A 24298-nucleotide genomic window follows, 5' to 3' on the forward strand; every position below is an offset into this window, starting at 1 on the left:
CAGCAGGGGCTTTTGAAGCTATTATTCAATTTCAATACAAATCAGCACCCTCCACCCCAACCTCAGCTTCAGGTGCTGCCAAACCACATATAACAAAGGGATCATCTCTGTGACAAAAACAGCAACTCACTGAGCTATCTACATACAATACAGTACAACACAATATGCCTTTTTGAAGGCACATTAACCATCTACGCTACTTAATGGTCATAGTGCAAACTGTCAGTAGAGAAAACTCTGACTTCTCGACAGCGGCAACAATAATCCCATGAGTTATCTCTGATTTAGCAAGTCTAACTGTGCTGAGAAAATAAAGGGTGCTGCTTTGTAGTGTCACTATCAAGCAGGGATGGTAAACACTTTGCACTACTAATAAATCAGCAAAACTGCTAGTTTAGACAAAACGTAGCGCATATTCAGCCCAGACAGACAACTCTAGTGTGCCCATTTGCAAGGCCCCCTGCCGTGCTGGAGCCCCATAATCATTTTCGTAAGAAACATTTTAAATGTCAGCAGCAGGAGAATATTAAATTATCTCTTTACAGCTGTCAGAACGATCGACCGAGGAGCTGCTGGCCTGGCACCGCGTGGATCTCCAGCCTGTCTCTTCTTCAGGGATTCAGACAGCGAGCCCTGGTGCAGTGTCTCTGCCTCTGCCCTCTGCTCCCACCATGAGACTCACAATGGCGCGGTGAGTCTGGGGCAGAGGTCAGGAGGAGGTGTGCAGGTGATGGATTCTCGAACACCGGCCTCCTCCTTCAACTCCATGCAGCAGGGGAATTTCATGGGTGCACTGGGGCCGACTGGCTGGCAGGAAAGGCAACATCCTTCCACAACCTGGGCATATAAGAAACAGACCTTGAGGCATTTGGCGTTAGGAAGGTGGGTGCCTCAGTGCAGAAAACAGTTAGATTAGCGCTCCAGGGGCCTTTTCGATCGCATAGACAATGCGATCGAAGAGGCCCCTGGAGCGTTAATCTAACTGTAGGGTTAATGCCCAGACAGGGCATTAACCCTCAGATCAAGAGAAAGGACGTGTGAAATTCCGCCGCCCTTTTGTCTGATAACATTTCTTATGTTCAAAGTGTTACCCTGCACTGACTTTTCACTTTTCACTACCTGAAGTGCTGCGCTTTGAAAATCACACGCGCGTGCAAGCAGGTAAAATGAATCTCCACCCAGCTCTGTCAAGCACAGCATGATGGCGAGCATCGGACATTATTTAAAAGAGCCCTGCTGAATAGCTCAGCTGGGGCTCTGATGGGCGGGAGGGGCCTGCAGAAGCGGCGACTCGGCTGCCAGTAACATGTCCCACTCCGGCCCACCAGCACAGCCACTAGCAGACCTTTTCATGAGTACCGGTACTCTCCTCGGGCAGTAGAGAAGTGCCGGTACTCAAAGTGATAAATTTAGGAAGTGCCGGTACTCAGTACCGGTGAGTACCGACCCATTTAAAGCACTGTCGACTGGTATTTTGCTGCTTCTGTCATTGCATCCTTATTGTAAAGAATATTGAACATTCTTCAGTTTTGAAATGATGAGACTGTGAAGAACTATAACCAGTCTCTTTGAAGTTACCTTAAAGGCAGTGAAGGATAGAAGTGGAGGAGTGTGGCTCAATGGTTAGAGCGGCAGACCCTGATGCAGAGTTCTGGCCAGGGACCAGGGTTCGATTCCCGCCTCGGCGGGGTCTCTGGCTCAATTTCCTCGGACCTGTTAATTCTCGCCTCGGTGCCCATTCGAATCACGGGCCCCACGCTGCAACTCTGGGCAATAGCTTGCTTAGCCTCCACACCGGCCCCAACAGCGCTAAGGATGCCTGGCTTCACCCTGGGGGTGCCCAGGAGTGGACACTTCACAGGGAAAGCCAGGAGGGGTTCCACAGCAGTATGAGTATCAGCGCCAGGAAGCCGCATAGGCGACACCGCAAGGTGACCGTCCGGTGACAGTGCGCTCTATAAGTACCATGACATTTACATTTACAGAACTGCAGCAAAGCAAAGTGAAGATTTTTCTTTCGCCCTTAGTGTGAGGGCAAAAATGGAGAGCCCGATAGGGACCTGTCTCAGCACTTGCTTTTAGGAACACGCTGGCAGAACGTGGCCCACTTAAAGCCCTTATCCTACTACAGCTCTTCCCCTCCCTGAAGCCTGAATGCATGGTTGCCATTCCTCTGCGGCACTCGAGCTTCCTGTTTTCCTTCATTCTTTCATGGCCATTAATAGACACATATTGGTATTTAATTTTAGGGATGGACGCAAAATTGAGGATACAGCATTTGGACACTTGGACGCAACATAACTCGCTTAAGCATTTCCTAACTGAAAAAGAAATATTAACAGCATACCCGCCAACGTACAAAATATTTTCACCATGTGAGGAGGGGTTGGGCCTTGGAGGAGGCTGGCCTGGTGCTAAAAGCGAACTAAGAAGCTCTCTGCACCTCACCAAGCCCTCCCAAACCGTCTAAAAAAACAAAGAATCGCCAAGGCTGTTGCCAACGTCCAGGGTAGGACTGAGATGGAAAAACTGCCCCGGCATCAAAAACAGTGGCCCTCTTTAGTGAACCAGTGGCCCACATTTACAAATTGGGGTAGTTTTGAACTTGTACAGACACGCTGTACAGTTGCACTGTCACGCTGTACAGTTGCACTGTAAGGTATAGTAGACTGCAAGCATATGTGCTTGCTGCAGTCAACGTTAGTGGTAATATCAGGAAAATCAACGATAAAACCGGCCCACCAGACCATACAACAAGCGCGCAAAAAGCCCACAAAATGGTCCACATACTAACCTGTTAAACCATCCCTCCTGGCACTGCAAGATTTCCCTAAAGGCCAGGGATTAACCCCCCTTCCAGTACCATTTCTGCACAGCAGCATGCTTGTTAGTGCCCGCTAGGCTCAACCATGGCTCCAGAAGTTGCCCCAGATATCTGCAGCCTGTGCAAGTATTCCCGTATTGTATGACATTGTTGGGACTGAAAAGTCCTCTGCATGGTTAAGACACATACCTCTGCACTGAGTGCCCAACTGCACTCTTTTCTGGATCCCTATTGCTGATTTAATGTCATAGTGAACACAGATCATGTGTGTGCCATGGCATGGACCTGTCTCATGGACTGTGGTCTTGCTGGCCCGGGAGGGGTGGACAAAGAGCTATCTTCATAGTGGTGGAGGGCTACTGCTTTCACCGGGAGTTGAGCAGCACGAGCTCGGTAGAAGCAGCATACTGTGTAATGATCAGTTGTAGCGAACAGGACATTTTTATCTTGTTCACTAGAGTGAGGCCTATAGGCTCAATCATCTTTTTATCAGTACCATTGCTGTGTGCTTAACTCGCCCTTGGCTTACATCTGGTAGAAGTGGAAATTCTGCATAGCACAGAAGTAGTGACTCTGCCCTGGTTGTTTGTGTGCTGGGAAGGGTACAGTGCACTGATACAGGAGTACTATGTAGTACATGTGTGCCTAGTATATGTACCAGGTGTATGTATGATTGTGAGGAATACATGACATGAAAGATGTAGTGTTGTGCAGTGCATGCACAAGAGAGCATTTGCTGGGTTTTTGTGGATTTGCGTGGAGAATAATACATGATGTGTGAAGTGTTGTGCAGAGCGCATATAGTGAATATGTGTACTGAATGCACATGTACATGTAATAACACAATTCATTGAGGTACTGGTGCAGGCCAATAAGTGTGCTGTGAATGTACACTGAGTAAGTGTGTCTTAAATAGTACATTATATGGAGGACCCTAGTTTCCATTTTGGGAAACCCAGGCCTGCCTGGTGAAGACATGAGGAGGAGAGGAATCCCCTGTGTATTGCTGCAGTCCTGTGAGCTGGGTGGGACACACGCTGGGAAGGGGGAGAAGGAAGAGACTCTCTCTCTACACTTCAAAAGACTGCTCTTTGATTCACTGATAGATCACAATGAAGGGGTCTAGACACATCTCAAGATGCGAGATGGTGTAGATAAGGAAATCATAAAAGGTAGGGCTGGGATTAACCTTTTGATGCACATAACACTCTGGCTGATATCCAGCTGTGAACTCTGATCACTTCCATGACTGTTGTCATGAGACATTCAGCTTCAGAATCTTGCCTTCTGTGACAGACATCTTTTATGAGGAAAGAAGAAAGAGAGGTGTCTACTTCAAAAGAAGCCAAAATGCTACTAGATCAAACCTAATAACCATTATAACGACCCTCTCCCTTCAAAGTTCATGAAAGAAGTCAGCCATATCGTGATTCCTATATGGACAAAAATTATTAACGCCTCTCTTGAACAAGGGATACTTCCTGAATGCCTAAAAACTGGACAAGTAGTACCATTATCAAAAAACCGACAGCGAACCCGGCTGATCCGAATAATTTTCGCCCAGTAATTAACATCCTGATACTTGCCAAACTAATAGAGAAATGTGTACACAAACAACTTAGCGAACACATAGACAATTTCTCCCTATTGGATGAATGTCAATCGGGCTTCAGAACAGGACACAGCACGGAAACAGCAATTCCACATATAGTTGATGATGCTCTACAGGCCCTAGACCAAAAAAGATCATGCCTACTCATCCTTCTAGACCTATCATCTGCATTTGACATGGTAAATCATGCAAAATTATTGAACAGGCTCCAAGTCAGGATGGGGATATCGGGTAAGGTGCTGAAATGGTTTGATTCCTTCCTCAAAAATAGAACGCAAAGATTCCTGGTCAACCAAGCACTGTCACCTTCATGCCCTAACACGATTGGAGTTCCCCAAGGATCTACATTATCTCCATCATGGTTTAACCTGTATGTCGAACCGCTTACAGAAATTCTCAGAAATTCTAAAATAGCCTTCCATATGTATGCGGATGAGACACAGCTATACATCAAAATCGCGTCTCTGGAAGACATTAGGTTAATGAACGAGGCTTTACAAACAACACTTCAATGGTTAATGAAATGAAGTGAAATGAAATGAAAGAAGGTACTTATATAGCGCATGACTGTCACCCTACGGGTATCCTGGCGCTTAGATTGGAGAAACCGTTATAGCAGTGGAGGCAGCTGTCAGAGATACAGTCTAGTTTTTGCTCCTATATAATATATATATAATATAATATAATAGCCAAGATTTCAGATTCTTCCTAAAGCAGGTCAGCGAGTCACTTTGTCTGAGATTCTGCGGCAGCTCATTCCATAAGCATGCAGCCACCACACTAAAGGCTCTGCCCCCCATCCTAGATTTCTTGAATCTGGTAGCCGTGATCAAGTTAGCACTAGAGGATTGGAGTTTCCTCCTGGGGTTAACAAGCAATCACCTGAAGCTAAACACTCAGAAAACAGAATTCCTACTGATCTCGCCACTAAAGAACCACACAGAGTCCAAAGAATGGTCTAAAATGATCACGGCTCTCAACTGCACCCCCACTTTAGTTGACTCGGCGAAATCACTAGGTATCACATTCGACGAGAACCTTGATATGAAAGCACACATCAAAGCTATGGCTAAAAGTGCCCGTTTTCATTTGAATTACCTTAAGAAAATGAAACCTTTCATTTCACAGATGGATAGTACAATCATTGGTAATCTCGAGGATTGAATACGGTTGCACTACTTTAGCTGGTCTACCCAAAATATCCACAGCACCACTAAAAGCATGCCTAATGCAGCCGCAAGAATTATCACTGGATCGAGGAAGTTCGACCATATCTCTCACCTGAAAGCATTAAATTGGTTACCGTACGAAGCCAGAATCCAGCTAAAAATGGCATGCATCACTCACAAAGCGCTCCATTACAATACTCCAAGATACCTCGCCCAGAAAATTAAATTGAATTATCTGGAGGAAACAGACCAGCTAGGAGTGCCAAGGAATTTGTGCTGAAACCACCCATCTTCCGGAAGAAGAAAACCTATGATAGAGCTTTCTCAGGAGCAGCACCCAGAATCTGGAACTCTCTGCCACCTAATATTAGAAAGATAACAAACACAGCCACATTCAAGAAGGATTTGAAAACATCTCTAATGAGCAAATACCTCCCATAGACAATCTGATCTTGTTAAACTCCTTGTTTATACTGGAGATCCCTGTAATGTATCTTCGTTTTTGTACTTATCTATGTTATTTAACCTGGTATAGTCATACTATACAAGTCTTTGTCTATTCTACCTCATGCAATGTAAACTATACAAGACTGTATCTATTCTACTTCTTGCATTGTGAAGCGCTCTGATACCCAAGGGTCTTGTTCGCGCTATACAAAACTCTCTAAATAAATAAATAAGCAGAACCCCACCATACAACTTCAAAGACTCACACCCTAAATCCCATTTGGTGTCTGAAAAATGAATGATTGAAGGGGGTGTTGAGTCACCAAAAATGTGTCAACTGTGAAGCCAGATGGGTTGTGTGAGAAGGGGAAGCTCTGCAAGACTTCTGCATGCGACCAGGACCGGGGGCCAAGACCTGCTACTTTCCCTGCAGGGTGAGGGGACGCCACTCAGGGAAACCAATATTACCTGCACCAGAGCCTGGAGCACTAGTGCCTACCTGCGGGCCAAGATTAGTATGTCCTGTGAGGAAGAAGAATGTGCTGGAGGGAGCGAGGTCTAGTGGGGAGACCTACCGTGAGGACTCCCTGTGCTAGTTGTGAGGATTTGTCTGTGCACTGATTGGACAATAGGCTGTATGCAGGACTGTTTTACGATGATCTGCATATACCAGGCGATGTCTGTTGTAGACTGAGCCAATTATTGACTGCTGTGCGGCAGGTGCCAAGCCCACACGACCTCTTTGTGTTGACCCGGTATGTCAGAGGGGGCCACCATTGAAGTAGTTGTGTGATCAGCTTGCCAGAACTTGTGAACGCCTGCAGGGCCGGCCTAAGGCATGTGCAAGCTGTGCACCTGCACAGGGCCGCCAAACCCCAGGGGCCGCCACGCCAATATATATCCTTAGATAGATATTTGCGTGGCGGCCCCTGGCAGGGATTTGGTGGCCTCGGGCCCCCTACCTACACTCCCTGCTCAGGGCCTCCGTGAACCTAGAGCCGGCCCTGACGCCTGAGCTGCAGCCCCATATTCCAGGATGGGCTGCCGTAGTGTGGGCGATTTCACCTGAGAAGTCTACCTTGCATCCGGAAGGTACCACAGCAACCCTGTGTGCCAGGAGGGGCTGCTGAGGCCACCAAAGACTTAGGGCCATCAACCTGGACTGGAGTGAGGCTTTGTGCGACCAACTGGTCTAGCCTCACCAAGAGATCTGCCCTGACTTTCTCCCGAGGATCAGGAGGACGTCGGGAGGACAACACACCCTCGCAGGAGTCCAGTAGGGTGCCGAAGGATTGAATTCCCCCTGTTGGGGAGAGCTTGACTTACAGCATCTCTGTGAGCTGGAAGCTGCTCCGACCAGAGAGTGAACCAGCACCCGCCTGAAACTTTAATGTGTACCGCGAGCAGTCCAACTTCTCTAAGCAGGTTCTGATCTCGCAAGTGCCCAAGCTCAGGGCATCCACTGTAACACGGAACACTTCCGTGTTGCAAGGGTGAAGAAGACCTGAAGTAGGCCTTTGGACCCAGGGGGATTTTCTGTTGAAGGTGCTGCACAACATAGACACTTTTGACTAAAATCCTGATGAGACAAAGTGAACTTTTGAGTACAACCCAATATGTGCATTTCCGGGGTGCGTCCACAAGTGAATGCGGAGTAACCCCAAACATGTTACACAAAGGAGGGTGGGGCAGGGATTTGCCTGACAGCTACTAGAGCCTCAACTTCAAGAGGGGTTGTGTTGTTGCTTTTAAATGTCACATTTCTTTGCATGTATCTACATCCCCCGAGGGAACCTTGACTGCTTGACTACATGTTGGAAAGGCGACCCCAGGGGAGACAGAAGGTGTCTGACTGTCCGCCCCGAGACCCACCTCTCTGTATGGAATAGGCCGAGCGCCATAGGGAGGCCTCCTTGGCGAGGCTCCTCTCCTACAATCGTAACAGCAGAGGAATCACACTACTCACAGAGAGACACTACACAGGAAGGATGTTCACAAGGATCTTTATATAAGTACTCAAAGCAAGTTCTTGGCAGGATAGCGGCAAGGATCGAGGGATCCGTAATGTCTTGATCTCGGGGAAAAGGGGGTAGCGGGACAGTCTTGGCATCCACGGGTGTGTGGATAGTTCGAGGGTTCAGGCCGCGACCGCGTCAGCAGGGCCTCAAAGATAGTTCAGCTTGGTCAGGCCGCGACAGCGTCAGCAGGGCCTCGAAGGTAGTTCAGCTTGGTCAGGCCGCGACAGCGTCAGCAGGGCCTCGAAGGTAGTTCAGCTTGGTCAGGCCGCGTCAGCGTCAGCAGGGCCTCGAAGATAGTTCAGCTTGGTCAGGCCGCGACAGCGTCAGCAGGGCCTCGGAGGTAGTTCAACTTGGTCAGGCCGCGACAGCGTCAGCAGGGCCTCGAAGATAGTCAGCTTGGTCAGGCCGCGACAGCGTCAGCAGGGCCTCGAAGGTAGTTCAGCTTGGTCAGGCCGCGACAGCGTCAGCAGGGCCTCGAAGGTAGTTCAGCTTGGTCAGGCCGCGACAGCGTCAGCAGGGCCTCGAAGGTAGTTCAGCTTGGTCAGGCCGCGACAGCGTCAGCAGGGCCCCGAAGGTGGTTTAGCTTGGTCAGGCCGCGACAGCGTCAGCAGGGCCTCGAAGGTAGTTCCGGGTGCAAGAGTTCGGATCAGGATCAGCCGCGACGAGGTCAGCAGGGCTTCAACTCCAGATACAACTGCCGTCTGGATCCGGGGCTGGCCCAGATATAGGACTGGAGGGCTTTGATGTCCGGACCCTCGCGCCTGGGGGTCAGAGGGGCCGGGATGAAGGTGTCCAGACACCCAGCAGGGGGGCGGAGCCAGTGCCCAGGGAGCCTGGAGAGCGATCGATACCAAGCGTCCGGGGCGGTGGGAGGCCCATCGAGACTCTCCTCCTCCGGGGTCTGGTCGAGTGGCCACTTTACCACCTAGGAGGATCCTGGTGCCTCCAGGTCTGGACTTTGCTGGGGCCGGGCCCGGGATGGCTGCGGCCACGTGTCCGGGGGGTGAGGGTCCCAAGATGGAGTCGGGCCGGAAAGGGTGGCCTGGTCAGGGTGCCAGGCTGGCAGCGTTGGCGAGCAGGCTCCGCCGGGGTACCAGGGAGGCGGAGAGCTGTAGGTGGCCGGGGGGCTGCTCGCGCCGACGGTTCGTGAATGTGCGTGTCCGCTGGGTCGATAGTAGGTAAAGGCAGGGCCGATGTCGTCCTGGGCCCTCCATGCGGACGGGGTCGGACCACGCCACGAGGCCGTGTCCAACACACGTCCCCTCCAGCTGAAGGCGGGGAGAGTCACCCATCTTCCTGGGGGCTCTCTTCGTCGAGGCGGAAAAACCGGGACAGGCCGTCAGCGTTGGCGTGGTCACTGCCAGGGCGATGCTCCACAGTGAAATCCATGCCTTGGAGGGAGATGGACCATCGCAGCAGTTTAGGATTTTCGCCACGCATGTGCATCAGCCACCTTAGGGGCCGGTGGTCAGTCTGCACCCGGAAGTGGGTGCCGAAGAGGTAGGGCCTGAGTTTCTTGAGGGCCCACACGACAGCGAAGGCTTCTCTCTCGATGGTGCTCCATCGCTGTTCTCGGGCCAGCAGCCGTCGGCTGATGAAGGCCACAGGATGGTCAGTTCCTGTGGAGTCCATTTGCGATAGGACCGCCCCGATGCCGTGTTCCGAGGTGTCGGTCTGGACCACAAACTCTCGGCTGTAGTCGGGGGCCTGGAGCACAGGGGCGGTACACATAGCTGCTTTCAAGGTCTCGAAGGCCACCTGACACGCGGGTGTCCACTGCACTTTCTGTGGCCGGTTCTTCGAGGTCAGTTCCGTGAGGGGCCCCACAATGCTCCCATAGTTCTTGATAAAGCGCCGATAGTACCCCGTGAGCCCCAGGAAGGCTCGGACGGCGGTCTGGTTGGCCGGGGGTTCCCAGGCCAGGATGGCGTCGATCTTGGGTTGGAGGGGAGCCACTTGGCCGCTCCCCACTTGGTGTCCCAGATAGGTCACGGACCCTTGGCCTATCTGGCATTTGCTGGCTTTCACAGTTAGCCCGGCCCGGCGGAGGGCGGTCAGGACTTCCCAGAGGTGTTTCAGGTGCTCAGCCCAGTGGAGGCTGTACACCGCAATGTCATCTAGGTAGGCGGCACTGAACTCTTCTAGCCCCGCCAGTACTTTGTTTACTAGTCTCTGGAAGGTGGCCGGGGCGTTTTTCATGCCGAAGGGCATCACCTTGAACTGGAAGTGGCCGTCGGGTGTGGAGAAGGCTGAGCGCTCCTGGGCGCTAGGGGTGAGGCCGATCTGCCAATACCCGGCGGTGAGGTCGAAGGTGCTGAGGTACTTGGCGGCCCCCAGGCGGTCGATCAGTTCATCGGCCCGGGGGATGGGATGTGCATCGGTTCTCGTAACAGCATTCAGACCCCGGTAGTCGACGCAAAACCGGAGTTCTGGCGGGGTGCCAGGTGCGGCGGCCTTGGGGACCAGGACCACTGGGCTGGCCCAGGGACTGTCGGAGGGTTCGACTACCCCCAGGGCCAGCATCTTGGTGACTTCCTTCTGGATGCAGGCCCGAACTCGGTCGGGGACCCGGTAGGCCCGGTGTCGTACTGGTTGACTGTCCCCGGTGTCGACATCGTGGACACACCATTGGGTAACCCCGGGGGTGAGGGAGAACAGATCTGTGAATTGTCCCAATAGTTCTTGACAGTCCCGGCGCTGTGCGGGGGTCAGGTCGGGGGAGAGAGAGATCCCTTTGACGGAGCCGTCCTTCTCGGTGCACTTTAGGAGGTCGGGCAAGGGCTCGGAGTCGTCTTCGGTCCCATCGTCGGTAGCGAGTAGCAGGCTCAGTTCTGTGCGGGCAAAATGAGGTTTGAGCCGGTTGGCGTGCAGAACCCGGAGGGGGTTCCGGGGAGACTCCATATCCACGAGGTAAGTGACGGGGCTCTTGCGCTCGATCACCTTGAAGGGCCCCGACCATTTGTCCTGGAGGGCACAGGGTTCGACCGGGGACATGACCCAGACCCGCTGGCCCGGCTCGAACTTGATGGAGGAGGAGTGCTGGTCGTACCAGCGTTTCATGTCCTCCTGACTGGCCTCCAGGTTGGCCTCTGCAAGGGCCCGGAACTTCCGGGTCTGGTTTCGGAGGGTCAGGAGGTATCGGTAGACATCCGGGGGTGCGCCTTGGACGGTAGTTTCCCAGCCCTCTTTGACCAGGCTGAGCGGACCTCGGACAGGGTGTCCGTACAAGAGTTCAAAGGGGCTGAACCCCAGGGATTTCTGTGGTACCTCCCGATAGGCAAACAGGAGGCAGGGCAGCAGGACGTCCCATCTGCGTCGTAGGGGCTCCTCTAGGCCCTGTATCATTCCCTTGAGTGTCCGGTTGAACCGCTCCACAAGTCCATTCCCTTGGGGATGATACGGGGTGGTGAACTTGTATGTGACCCCGCACTGTTGCCACAGGGACCGCATATATTTAGATATAAAGTTCGTGCCCCGATCGCTCACGACCTCCCGGGGGAATCCTACTCGGGAGAAGATCCCCATCAAGGCTCGCCCCACCACGGGAGCGGTGATGGTTCTGAGGGGGATGGCCTCCGGATAGCGGGTGGCGTGGTCCACCAGGACAAGTATGAAGCGATGCCCTTGCGAGGTTTGAGGGTCCAGGGGCCCCACAATGTCTATTCCCACTCGTTCGAAGGGGGTGGTCACTACTGGAAAAGGTTGGAGCGGGGCCTTCACCTTCCCCCCGCTCTTTCCGCTGGCTTGGCATGTCGGGCAGGTGCGGCAGTGGTTATGTACATCAGTGCGCATTTTGGGCCAGTAGAAATGGGTCACCAGGCGGCTGTAAGTTTTGTCCTGCCCCAGGTGCCCTGCGAGGGGCACATCGTGCGCCAGGTTCAAAAGGAAGTCTCTGAATCGCAGGGGAACCACTAGCACTCGGCTGGCCCCCAGCTCGGCAATCTTCTGTTCACTATATAGGAGGTCGTGGTCCCAGTAGACCCAGTGGGACCCTGAGGCGTCCCCGGTAGCCTGGGCAGCGGCTTGTTGGCGGGTCCCCTCGAGAGAAGGGCAGGTCTTCTGTTCCTGCCGAAACTGTTCTCGGGTGGGACCACCCTCTTGGCGCCATTGGGCGAGTTCGGGGATGTCGCTAATCTCGTGGTGGTTTCCGGGCTCCGAGGGCCTGGTCTCGGAGTCGCATTCTTCATGGATGGCCGAGGGTGGTGGCTCGGGCCACTCCGGCTCTTCGGTCGGGGCGGCCTCGGTCGCTGCCGGGGCTCGGGCCGCCATAGATCGGGTCGTCGCACAGACCCACTCTGGTAGTCCCATCATTCCTAGGTGTTCTCTCCGCTCGACTTGGGCCCAGGGAGAGCTCTCGAGGTCGTTCCCAAGGAGGCAGTCCACGGGAGCGTCGTCCCGGACGGTCACCTTGAGGGTGCCCGACACTCCCCCCCATTCAAAGGGAATTCGGGCCATCTGGCATAGAGTTTCGGAGTTGTCGGCGGCCCTCACGGGGCAGCGTACGTTCGGGATGATCTGTTCGGGGGTCACCAAGTGGCAGCGGACGGCGGTCACACTGGCTCCCGTGTCTCGGAGGGCTTCGGTCCGCCGTCCATTGATGTGGACCCACTGTCGGTATTTTCGAGTGTTGCTCGGTAGCGGGGCCTGGGGGACCATGTCTCTATTGCCCAGGCAGGCGAGGGCCATGGCGGCCGGTTCATACTCAATTTGTTCTTCCTCGTAGACCTCTACGTCTTCTTCTCCCTCTCCTCCCAGAGCTGCAGCAGCGAACTGGCGGGTCGGAGGCCCAGTGGTGCCGGGACGCTGGTTCATGGGGCAGAGAGGGTCACTGGCATAGTGACCGGTCCGCTGGCATCTGTGGCAAGTAATGTTCGGGTGGGGCCCCGGCCGTGCTGGGGGGTCCCTCTTCAGGGACGACGAAGTGTTACTCGGGGGGGACCCGGGAGGGGGGCCCCGGCCCGAGGCTGGCGGGAAGCTTCGGCTCTGGTTCTGTCCTCCTCCGCCTCCCCGCTGGCGGGGGTGCCCCCGGCCGCCCTGACCGGTTTCTCCTATCGGTGTTCGGGGGACCCGGGTGCTCACCCATCGATCTGCCTCGACGGCGAGTTTCCGGGGCTCGGTTAGCTTACTGTCGAGTAGATGCTGTCGGAGCTCGACAAAGCAGTTGTTGGAGAGGTGCTCCCAAACGATGAGGTCGAACAGCTGCTCGTAGGTGGACACTTTGCTGCCCTTTATCCATCCTTCCAGGGTCCTGCTATAAAAGTTCACGTACTCGACCCACGTGGTACCGGGGATTTTCTTGCAGTCTCTGAATCTCTGTCGGTACATCTCGGGGGTGAGGCCATACCGGACAAGCAGGGCGTCCTTCATGTGGTCATAGGAGGACATTACGTCGTCGGCCAGCTCCAGCAGGGTGTCTCTTCCTTCGCTGACGAATCTCCCCCATAAGCCGGCACCCCAGTCTGATCGCGGAATGCGGTGCGCGGTCATGGCAACTTCGTACGCCTTGAACCATTGCTGGATATCGTCATTCTTGTAGTACTCCTTGACGATATCCTTCGGGATGTGGACCTTTGGGTCGGCAGGAGGTGATGGGTTCCGGGCTACCGTGGCGCCAGTTCCTTCGAGGTTGGCTTTGATTTCGAGTTCCTTGAGGCCACGCTCGTGTTCGTATGCAAGTTTTTTTTCTTCCAATTCTCTTTGCCGCCGTCTCTCTTCCAGATCTCCCTCTAATCGCAGTTGTTCAAGGGCCATTTTTTTTTCTGCTAATTGGAGTTCTCCGTCCAGCCGGAGTCGGGCGAGCTCTAGTTCATGGAGCCGACTCCTCTCTCGCTCCCGGGCATCTTCGTGGGAGAGGCCCGGGTCCCGGTTGGCGGTTCTTTCCTCTATGGGGGCTATGACGGTACTCACGGGTACTTCTCGGACAATGTCATCGTTCGTTTGGGGTGGGGTCTCTCTGGTCTCCACCCAGGTTTGCAGCGCTTCTTTGAAATCGTCCTTTGTACTTAGTCCAGTGGTAGCGATACCCAAGTCTTTGCAAAATTGTTTAAGTTCTTTATAGGTATACTCCTCTAACAGGTCTTTCTGGAATTCTGCGGTCGTTCCGGCTTCCTTAGTAGTCATCGTGGCTGTGGGTCTCTGTCAGTAGTGACGTGTTACTCGCTGTCCGATTTGCGTGGGCTCGGATCCCGTCGCTTGCCACCAATGTTGGAAAGGCAACCCCAGGGGAGACAGAAGGTGTCTGACTGTCCGCCCCGAGACCCACCTCTCTGTATGGAATAGGCCGAGCGCCGTAGGGAGGCCTCCTTGGCGAGGCTCCTCTCCTACAATCGTAACAGCAGAGGAATCACACTACTCACAGATAGACACTACACAGGAAGGATGTTCACAAGGATCTTTATATAAGTACTCAAAGCAAGTTCTTGGCAGGATAGCGGCAAGGATCGAGGGATCCGTAATGTCTTGATCTCGGGGAAAAGGGGGTAGCGGGACAGTCTTGGCATCCACGGGTGTGTGGATAGTTCGAGGGTTCAGGCCGCGACCGCGTCAGCAGGGCCTCAAAGATAGTTCAGCTTGGTCAGGCCGCGACAGCGTCAGCAGGGCCTCGAAGGTAGTTCAGCTTGGTCAGGCCGCGACAGCGTCAGCAGGGCCTCGAAGGTAGTTCAGCTTGGTCAGGCCGCGACAGCGTCAGCAGGGCCTCGAAGATAGTTCAGCTTGGTCAGGCCGCGACAGCGTCAGCAGGGCCTCGGAGGTAGTTCAACTTGGTCAGGCCGCGACAGCGTCAGCAGGGCCTCGAAGATAGTCAGCTTGGTCAGGCCGCGACAGCGTCAGCAGGGCCTCGAAGGTAGTTCAGCTTGGTCAGGCCGCGACAGCGTCAGCAGGGCCTCGAAGGTAGTTAAGCTTGGTCAGGCCGCGACAGCGTCAGCAGGGCCTCGAAGGTGGTTTAGCTTGGTCAGGCCGCGACAGCGTCAGCAGGGCCTCGAAGGTAGTTCCGGGTGCAAGAGTTCGGATCAGGATCAGCCGCGACGAGGTCAGCAGGGCTTCAACTCCAGATACAACTGCCGTCTGGATCCGGGGCTGGCCCAGATATAGGACTGGAGGGCTTTGATGTCCGGACCCTCGCGCCTGGGGGTCAGAGGGGCCGGGATGAAGGTGTCCAGACACCCAGCAGGGGGGCGGAGCCAGTGCCCAGGGAGCCTGGAGAGCGATCGATACCAGGCGTCCGGGGCGGTGAGAGGCCCATCGAGACTCTCCTCCTCCGGGGTCTGGTCGAGTGGCCACTTTACCACCTAGGAGGATCCTGGTGCCTCCAGGTCTGGACTTTGCTGGGGCCGGGCCCGGGATGGCTGCGGCCACGTGTCCGGGGGGTGAGGGTCCCAAGATGGAGTCGGGCCGGAAAGGGTGGCCTGGTCAGGGTGCCAGGCTGGCAGCGTTGGCGAGCAGGCTCCGCCGGGGTACCAGGGAGGCGGAGAGCTGTAGGTGGCCGGGGGGCTGCTCGCGCCGACGGTTCGTGAATGTGCGTGTCCGCTGGGTCGATAGTAGGTAAAGGGAGGGCCGATGTCGTCCTGGGCCCTCCATGCGGACGGGGTCGGACCACGCCACGAGGCCGTGTCCACCACACTACAGCTACCACTCAGAGTCAAGCGCAGAAGGGGTACTTTTGGTAGATTTATTTTGGAACACAACGTGTCCTGTGGAGAAAAAATCGAAATTGCCTTTAGGTGTTTCATATCCAGCAGCGGCCCTTGGTTTAAGTCACTGGAACGAGGGAACTTACAATTTGTGAATTACAAGCAGCTTTCTGCTGCAGGCACATTGACTCTTCGTGCTATCTTCTCTTGACTTGAACTGAAACGAAGAGCATGCTACACTCTATTGCCACTGTACTGTATTACAAATATCTTCAATAAAAAATCTTTGAAATAAAAAAATAAAAATATTTGAAAGTGGGACTTGTGCACAAGTACCAAACACGTACAAGACTCTGCAGAGGGCACACTAATCCACAGAGCTATCTTGCACCCAAGTACTAAACAGGTACACGACTCTGCAGCAGGCACACCAGTGTTTAATTTAAGTCGATGGTTTTCGGTGCTTGGCACAAGTACTTAATTGTCAATACTGGCACTTATGACAGGCTGCACTTGGTGGAGCACCTTTGTATAATTTAGAGATTAACACAACAACAGTTGTTTATTAATGCAATTTACATTGAAATTACTGATACCAAGCCATTCAACAGTTTTAGGGACCTGAAATCGTCTGAATGGCATTCTTTTAGGAGTGTGATCGTTAGTAGCTGTGTTGGTGCTGTCACTGCAGAACTGATGGGGGCAATGGTTGGTGCAAGCTGCCTCCTGACGAGGATCCTGGCACTTATATTGTTTTTATAAATTATGCACCGAGCACACTAATCCACAGAGCTATCTTTCTGCCAAGAGCTTAGCATCTAGGAACCAAAAAGTCCGAAAACGTATAAAGAAAAACTCTGGTTCGTGACTGCGCTGGGCCCATTCCTGGGCATACCCGTCACGCGTGTCATCACATTGAGTGAAGCAAAAAAGGATGAGTGAATTCCTGATGAGTGAGAATCCCTTTCCATTTTCGAGTGGCATGTCTGTCTTAGTTAACAAGGCAATAGAGACTTGTAAACACTGTGGAGTTGTGCGGGGTACTGACTCCAAACTTTGCCATAAATCTTTTACTAAAACCAATAGCTTGTGCTTTTACTTGACTATTTGCTGAGTTCTAATTGCTTCAATTTCATGGTAGTTTTAATCTCACTCACGCTTCCCTTTATTCTGTAAAATGAGGAGGATCATTATTTGGGCTGAATGGGGCCATGTTGCCTTCCTTCCTCATTGGTGCATGTCTCCTATGACCCACAGGTGAAATGGCGACGAAAAGTCTGAGCATGAGTAATGATGGAAGCTCGTGCTTGGACTTTCCACCTCCACACGGCAGCATCCATGCGCATATTAACTCCAACTCTGTTAAAGAATGTCCGTAGGTGCAACTAAATAGAGATTAGCCCTGCGCCCATCAGTTGTATACAGGTCCCAAACTACTTGCAAGAAAAACTCCACACCACAGGGTGACAGAAACTAAGAGGAATTCAAGACTGACATTAGTGTTTAAAAAAACGAAGCAATCGCAAGGTGTTGTAGCAGACTTTTCCAGCCTAGCCCCCCCCCCCCCCCTACTAAGGGCCCAGATCCCAGAATCCTCAAGTACAATTATAAACGTCCTTACCGTCTGAAAAAATCTTAAAACACATCTTTTCTAGCTGTTGTATTATATACTGCCTTCTTGTAGGTAGAAAGAGGTTACGCTAATTTCACCCAGAATGCAGTCAGAATCTGAAGTTATGAAGATGTTCTACTGGTGAATTGTTATATGTGAAGCATCACATAGCTCCTGTGACTAGCGGCTTGCACTATAAATGCAATACAAAGTAAATAAACACATCAACGTCTATAACATTGAAATATTCTTCTGCTGGAATTTCCTCCTCCATCAGCCCTTGATAGACAGTACAGGATAGGTGCACTCATCTGCATTCATCTGTAATAGATTGCCTTAATTAGAAAATATAGGTGAAAAAATCCCAGTGATTCACTTTTTACTCATCTATAATGTTATGTTATGTATGGCCCAAAAAATCACCTGTCCTGTCTTTCAGTTGTAATGCAGGGGCAGAGAAGTATTGGATAGCCATATATAATATGGTGTCTCTCCTTGAACCACATTTAGAAAAAGGGGCCTCCTGTCACCCACACCTCAGTGTCTTGCCTTCCTTACCCTACAAAAGCTGTGCTTACTGATGTCCAGTGCTACTTTGATAGACTCTCAGAGAACCCAACCAGAGCAGCCTGGAATTCCTTTATGACGTAGAACTGTGAGTTATGAGATCTGTAATCCACTGTTGCTGTGTCTCAGCAGTGAATTACCAGATTTAGAATCTGACATTCATTCTAATGTCTCTTAGTGAGAGCCATACATAACATACACAAATATAGATGGATAACAATGAATTACAGGGATGTTTTTTTTACCGAGGGGTTCTGAGTGACATGAAATAGACAGCAAGAGCAAAGCAAATTTACATATATTGCATTTCAGTGGATATTACTTACACATTTGTTCGTTAATCTGAAACCCTGATTTATTGTACCAATCATGGGTCACCCAGTGAAACCCTGGATAAAACAGTAAAAGGCAAACTGTTGCTACATCATTGTTTTCATAATTAATCTGTTGTAACCCTATTTCAGGCGGAGATTGAAACTTGGGGAGATAGATTTGCCTCACTCAAGAACTCCGGAGAGAAGCTCACTAGCAGTGGACATTACGGCACTCCTGAGATTCACCACTCTCTCTCCAAAATGGAAGAGGCTTGGTCAGAACTGGTCTCAGCCTGGAAGGAGCGCGACCTAAAACTGTCTGAAGCACGTGACTTACAGGTAGGTTCAAGGATGGTATATAAGTAATGAAAGCATTAAGCCAATGTAGATATCGAGGCCCTCAAGAAATAGTGACATCATCATATCAATATTAAACATTTAAAGTATCCTAAAACAGTTTTGGTACAAACTTGTGTGCAAAGAGAATGTGCAAGCTTCTCTGAAGTCCGGGTCTTAGGAGAAACTGAAACCTTCTCACAGGCTCTTATGCCCCGTACTCACTGGTACTGAATTTTCAACGGGGACTTATTTCCAGTAACTTACTAGCACTGCAAAGTGTCTGTACAAAATAAGTTACACTTGTGAAAAATAGACAAAGATGCATGTGGACAGGAAGCATTGCAGGATTACATTTTCTTACTCGAAGCAGATGTTGCTCTTTTTTATCTCCAGCCTAGGATTGGCTCTCTGATGGGAAAATAGACATAAGAAGAGTGAAAAGCAGCTTCCAATCACCACAATTTCGGATTCGGAAGGTCCCAGTTGGAATTGTACTATTGGATATCGAGAGTAGGAAAATTGCGATACCTTAATAGCATGGATGAAATATCAAGGGTTGTATGTTCTTACTTCGCATTCCGTTGCAACGCATGCCTTTACCACGCATGCGTTACAACTGAATGACATTTTCTTACTCGAAGCAGATGTTGCTCTTTTTTATCTCCAGCCAGTGGCGACAGGATTCATCATCACCACCCCCACTGGCGCACCATCACGTCGGACAGGTGGGTTTTGCAGATAGTCCGAAGGGGCTACTTCCTCCGGTTCGAGACTACCCCCCTCTCCCCCCAGCCATGCCACCTCAGTACCATTGCATGTCGGAGGATCATCTGGCCCTTCTCCGACAGGAAGCTATGGCTCTCTTGGCCAAAGGAGCCACTGAGCGAGTTCCTGCCCCATAAGTAGGTTGTGGTTGCTACTCCCACTACTTCCTGGTGCCCAAGAAGTACAAAGGCCTGCATCCTACCTTGGATCTCAGGAACGTCAACCACTTCCTCCGGAAGGAGAAGTTCAAAATGTTGACGCTAGCTCAGGTCCCGTCTGCCCCCGACCCTGGAGACAGGATGGTAGCGTTGGACTTGCAGGACGCCTATTTTCACATCCCCGTCCTGCCGCCCCACCAGAGTATCAAGGGGAATACCAGGACAGCCAGCCCCCCACTCAGTAGATTAATATCAATGAATAGCTGTCCCTACAGTAATACACCAGACAAAATTTCTAATTGGCAGCCCAAGAAGTGTCACATCACTTTAGGACATCATCTTATTTAAACCAATGAATTCAATTGGTCGTTAAGCTGCAGTGTATCCTATTTCTCAGAAGAAATCAACCACCACCACTATGGCCAGTCCGGCCCATGCCCCAGGCTGCCGTCTCCCACCTCCAGACTACAGCGACCTCCTGCATTTGCTTGGGTTCTCCATCAACGTGCCAAAGTCACACCTGATCTCCTCTTCAGCGGAGCGGTTTTGGACGCAATGCAGTTTTGGGTCTATCCTAGCGAACAGCGAGTCCAGGTAATTCGGGCTATGAGTCCGATCTTTCAGCCTCTATCCCGAGTTTTGGTCAGGATGACCCTCTGGCTGCTGGGCCTGATGGCCTCCTGCATCCTGCTGGTGGACCCGGCCAGATGGCATATGCGGCCTCTGCAGTGGGACCTAAAGTTCTAGTGGGCAAACATCAAGGGAACCAGTCCGATTGCTTCCAGATCTCGGAGGGCACTGCACACCAATTGCAGTGGTGGCTAATGAACCAGGATTGGGTGGGCGGCAGATCCCTCTCCCTTCCCCAACCAGAGTTCACACTGGTGAGCGATGCATCACTTCTGGAATGGGGAGGCCACATGGGGGAGGCGGAGATCAGAGGGAGCTTCGGACAATTCCTCTTGCACTCCTTCCCTTCCCTTCCCTCCTTGCATTCCTTCCCTCTGTCCAGTGAAGAGTAGTGCAGGTGTTCACGGACAACACCACTGCCATGTGGTACTGCAACAAACAAGGCGGGATGGGGTCATGGACCCTATGTCAAGAGGCCCTCCACCTCTGGACCTCGCTGGAACATCAGGGCATATCCCTGGTGGTTCAACACCTGGCAGGTTCGCTGAACCCCAGGGCGGACAAATTCAGCCGCAGGTACATGATAGATCACGAATAGCATCTTCACTCGGAGGTGGTGCAAGGTCTCTTTCAAGAGGGGGGAGAGCCTTGGTTAGATGTATTCGCCACCGAAGACAAAGCGCAATGTCAGCAATTCAGCGCGTTGGATTTTCCAAGAGGGCACTCGCTCGGCAGCGCTTTTCGTCGCAAGTGGAGTTGCAGTCTTCTATGGGCCTTTCCGCCTATACCACTTCTGCCCAGAATGCTGAAAAAGAACAGGCACGACCGGGCTCAAGTCAATCTTGTTACCCCAGATTGGGCACGAAGAGTCTGGTATCCCGAGCTATTACACATGGCCATCGATCCTACAATCCGACTGCCTCTTCGAGAGGATCTTCTGTCGCAGCAGCAGGGAACGTTGCTCCACCCGAACCTGTCCAGTCCCCACCTCCTTGCATGGAGATTGAGCAGCAACAGTTGACAGCTTTCGACCTTCCTCCTGAAGTTTGTGATGTTATCTTGGCAGCCAGGCGTCCCTCCACTAAGACGGTATATGCCTACAGATGGAACAAATTTGTGGCATGGGGCACAGCAAAGGCTATAGATTGCCTTTCGCCCCTCTTCCTGAGGTACTCTTGTTACTCCTTTCTTTGGCCCAGGAGGATTCTACTCTGGGCACTCTAAAAGGCTACCTCTCAGCCATTTCATCCTTTCTTAGGCTCCGTGATCAGCCTTCTCTTTTCGAGTCCCCTGTTGTAAATCGCTTCCTTAAGGGCATTACTCATCTTTTTCCTCCTGTTCCCTTCGTAATGCCTGTAAGAACTGGGACCACCAGTTCTCCGTGGGGTAGCTTGGCTCGAGCAGGAAGGCAGCCAGGGGCTTACGTGTAAAGCAGCCACTCAACACACACATCCAATGAAACACACAGTGGCGCAATAATGGAGACCACACCAGTAGTTGTATTTGAAAAATCAAGATCTTTTATATAGGCTTTCAATTAGATCAATGCTTTGGTAATTCATTAGCATTTCAGGTAAGCATTTCATTAAGCAGTTGTAGTAAGACTTTTCATTAAAATAATAACCAGCTCATCTAAGCAGAGAAACATTACATAACCCCGCCTGTCGCATCAGACTCTTCGGCAGGCAAAGGGGGTACTTCATAAACCTGGAGGATCCTACAAGAAGCGACTATAGTATTGCATTAAAGTAACATATTAAACCTCTCATGGACGCTCTCTAAATTGTGCTTCATAGAAAGTAATAAACATTTCAGCAAGTACTTTTCAGTATAACAGAGAACTTCAAAGAACACAGCCTTTAGCAACCTTCCACACGCTTCTCTTCTTGTGTATACAGATCGGTTTGCGACCCAGATCAGATCATCAGAATACTATGGAAGTCCACCCCTGCAAGAATATTCAGTACAGTGAAGTGACTCTCCATCCGATTAATAGGCTTGTAAATATGGTGCACTATGAACATTTCAGGCTTGTAAATATGGTGCACTATGAACATTTCAGGCTTGTAAATATGGTGCACTATGAACATTTCAGGCTTGTAAATATGGTGCACTATGAACATTTCAGGCTGGTAAATATGCAGGCAAAACGATATGAAGGGGAACGTGACTATCCCCAGACCTCCAAACTCTCGAGGCACAATAACAGGGGGGGCCAACGGGCCCAGTCTCAGTTCACCCCGGGGGAGGGGCGACCTCGGGCATCTCCCGGCCTACCGCCCTCCTCCCCGGGGGTTACCTGGTGTTCTTCAGCCCTCCGGGGCCCTTGCACAGACTCAGGGGACTGGAGGAGGAGCTCCAGCGCTTCCGGGGCCTCACCCGACACTGTACGATGCGGGGGCAGTTCAGGAGCCCCGGCGCTGGGGCGAGGCTGGATTAGCGTTTGGGGGCAACCGGAGGGGGCTCTCAGGCTCCACGGCCCCCTCCGCGACGATCTTGGGCTTCCCTCTAAGGTAGGCAGAGGCACGAGGCCGGCAGCCAATCGTGGCGGGGGAGCGGCCGATGACGCGGCTCGCGTCCCCCGTCACGTGACGCAGGCCCAGTGCGGCTTCGGGCCCAGTGCGGCCTGACGGGCGCGATGCGGCGGCCCTCTCCTGGCCTACAGGGGCCGCCGTGGGGGTCAGGCTGAGGCGGCACTCCAGCCGGAGGATACTTCCCAGCCCAGCGCGGCCTATCGAGGATTCCGACAGCCCTCTCCTGGCATACGGGGGTCGCCGAGGGGGGATACACGCTCCCTCTGAGGAGATTCCTCGACGCCCCAGGAGGGCGCGGACGGCTCCGGGCCGTGGCGGTGAGTTGGCCTGGCAATTAGCGCTTCAGGGCACAGCGCGGTGACGGCGGGTAGCACGAGGCTATCACAGCGCTCGGGGACAGCAGGCGAGCACTTGGGGGCAACTGTAGCGCCTCGCAGGCAGGATGATCCCTGAGGGGAAAAGCGCTTTAGAATTCCAGTGCCTCACAGGGAGCTTCAGCGCTAGATTCACGAGGGCACAGTTAACTCAGGGCAGGCAGGATGGGAGCAAATTATAGCGCTTGTCACACAGTTCAGTCAGGGGGAGACAGGTAGGCCCAGTTGAAGGCAGGGGATGCGCAGGGCAGTACAGTCCAGTACCTGGTCACTCCCCCAGCAGTCTCTGGTCACAGGAAGCAGTTTTCTTGGCGCTTGGATGGTTCTGCGCCCTTAGTTGCTTGTTTCTTGAAGTGGAAGAGGGGGGGGGGGGGGTTGATGAGTTGAAGGCTTGAAGAGTTTCTCCTCAGTCACTGCAGATGGGCCCTGGGGTTCCCTACCACTGGGCCAGATCAGGGGGCTAGCTTTGGACACCTCACCCAGCTTAAGAGGCAGCACCTAAATCCTGTCACTCCCACTAGTTTCTCACTAGGCCCTCGTGCCTAAAACTCCTGTGTGGGTTCCCCAGGTCAGTGATGCCCCAACTGACTGGAAAAAGTTCCCTCCCTTGCTTATATATGCCCAGGTCAGGTGACCACTCTCTAAGGCGGGAAAAGTCAGGTGCGCCTTCCTTCTGGAAGGTTCCAGGAGCTTCCCCACTCTAACTATGGACAGGGGCTGGGTGGCTGGTGTTGCAACATTGTATGGGGACCCAGCCTGCTCCTGGCAACTAGGGTGCTACACTAAAAAGACCACGCTGCAGTAGCAGGGGCCAGTGGCAGCCATGTTGGAAGTAGAGAGCACCTGCACCCTAACACAGATTAGCTATGAAAAGGTGCCCGAAGACCTAAGGGCCAACAAAAAATAGGTGAAAAAAATGTGGCAAGGGCAAAAAATCACAGGGAAAGACCACCCTAGGGCTGACAGGTCTAACAATGCCCCAGTGGGACTTGAACTTGGTTCTTACATATCTTATGTGCGCTCCCTTTGTGCCACTACATAACTGTCCTCTCAGGCTTCTGAGCTTCAAAACTGCCTTTCTGGTGGCCATCAGCTCTGCGCATAGGGTGAGTGAGCTTCAAGCACTTTTTTCTAAGCCCCCTTATCTGGCTGCTCATCCGGACAAGGTTCTCCTTCGAACTCATCCATCCTTCCTTCCCAAAGTGGTTACTTCTTTCCACATTGGACAGACCATCAATTTGCCCACCTTCTTTCTGCCTCCGCATCCTTCCAATGAAGAAGAGAGGCTCCACCGTCTGGATCCAAAA

At 52.3% G+C, this 24298-nt stretch overlaps 1 protein-coding gene across 2 annotated transcripts in view; it reads left to right on the forward strand.

Annotated features, from left to right (window-relative positions):
• Positions 1 to 24298, forward strand: part of SPTBN5 (spectrin beta, non-erythrocytic 5) — a 2054098-nt gene that overhangs the window by 1449525 nt on the left and 580275 nt on the right. For both annotated transcript variants that reach the window (XM_078659643.1, XM_078659644.1), the window contains exon 47: positions 18342 to 18530. In XM_078659643.1, coding sequence (XP_078515769.1) covers positions 18342 to 18530 — 189 coding nt within the window. The remainder of the gene's footprint in view (positions 1 to 18341; positions 18531 to 24298) is intronic.

Source organism: Lissotriton helveticus, chromosome 9, assembly GCF_964261635.1.
Source record: "Lissotriton helveticus chromosome 9, aLisHel1.1, whole genome shotgun sequence".
Classification (NCBI taxonomy): Eukaryota; Metazoa; Chordata; class Amphibia; order Caudata; family Salamandridae; genus Lissotriton; species Lissotriton helveticus.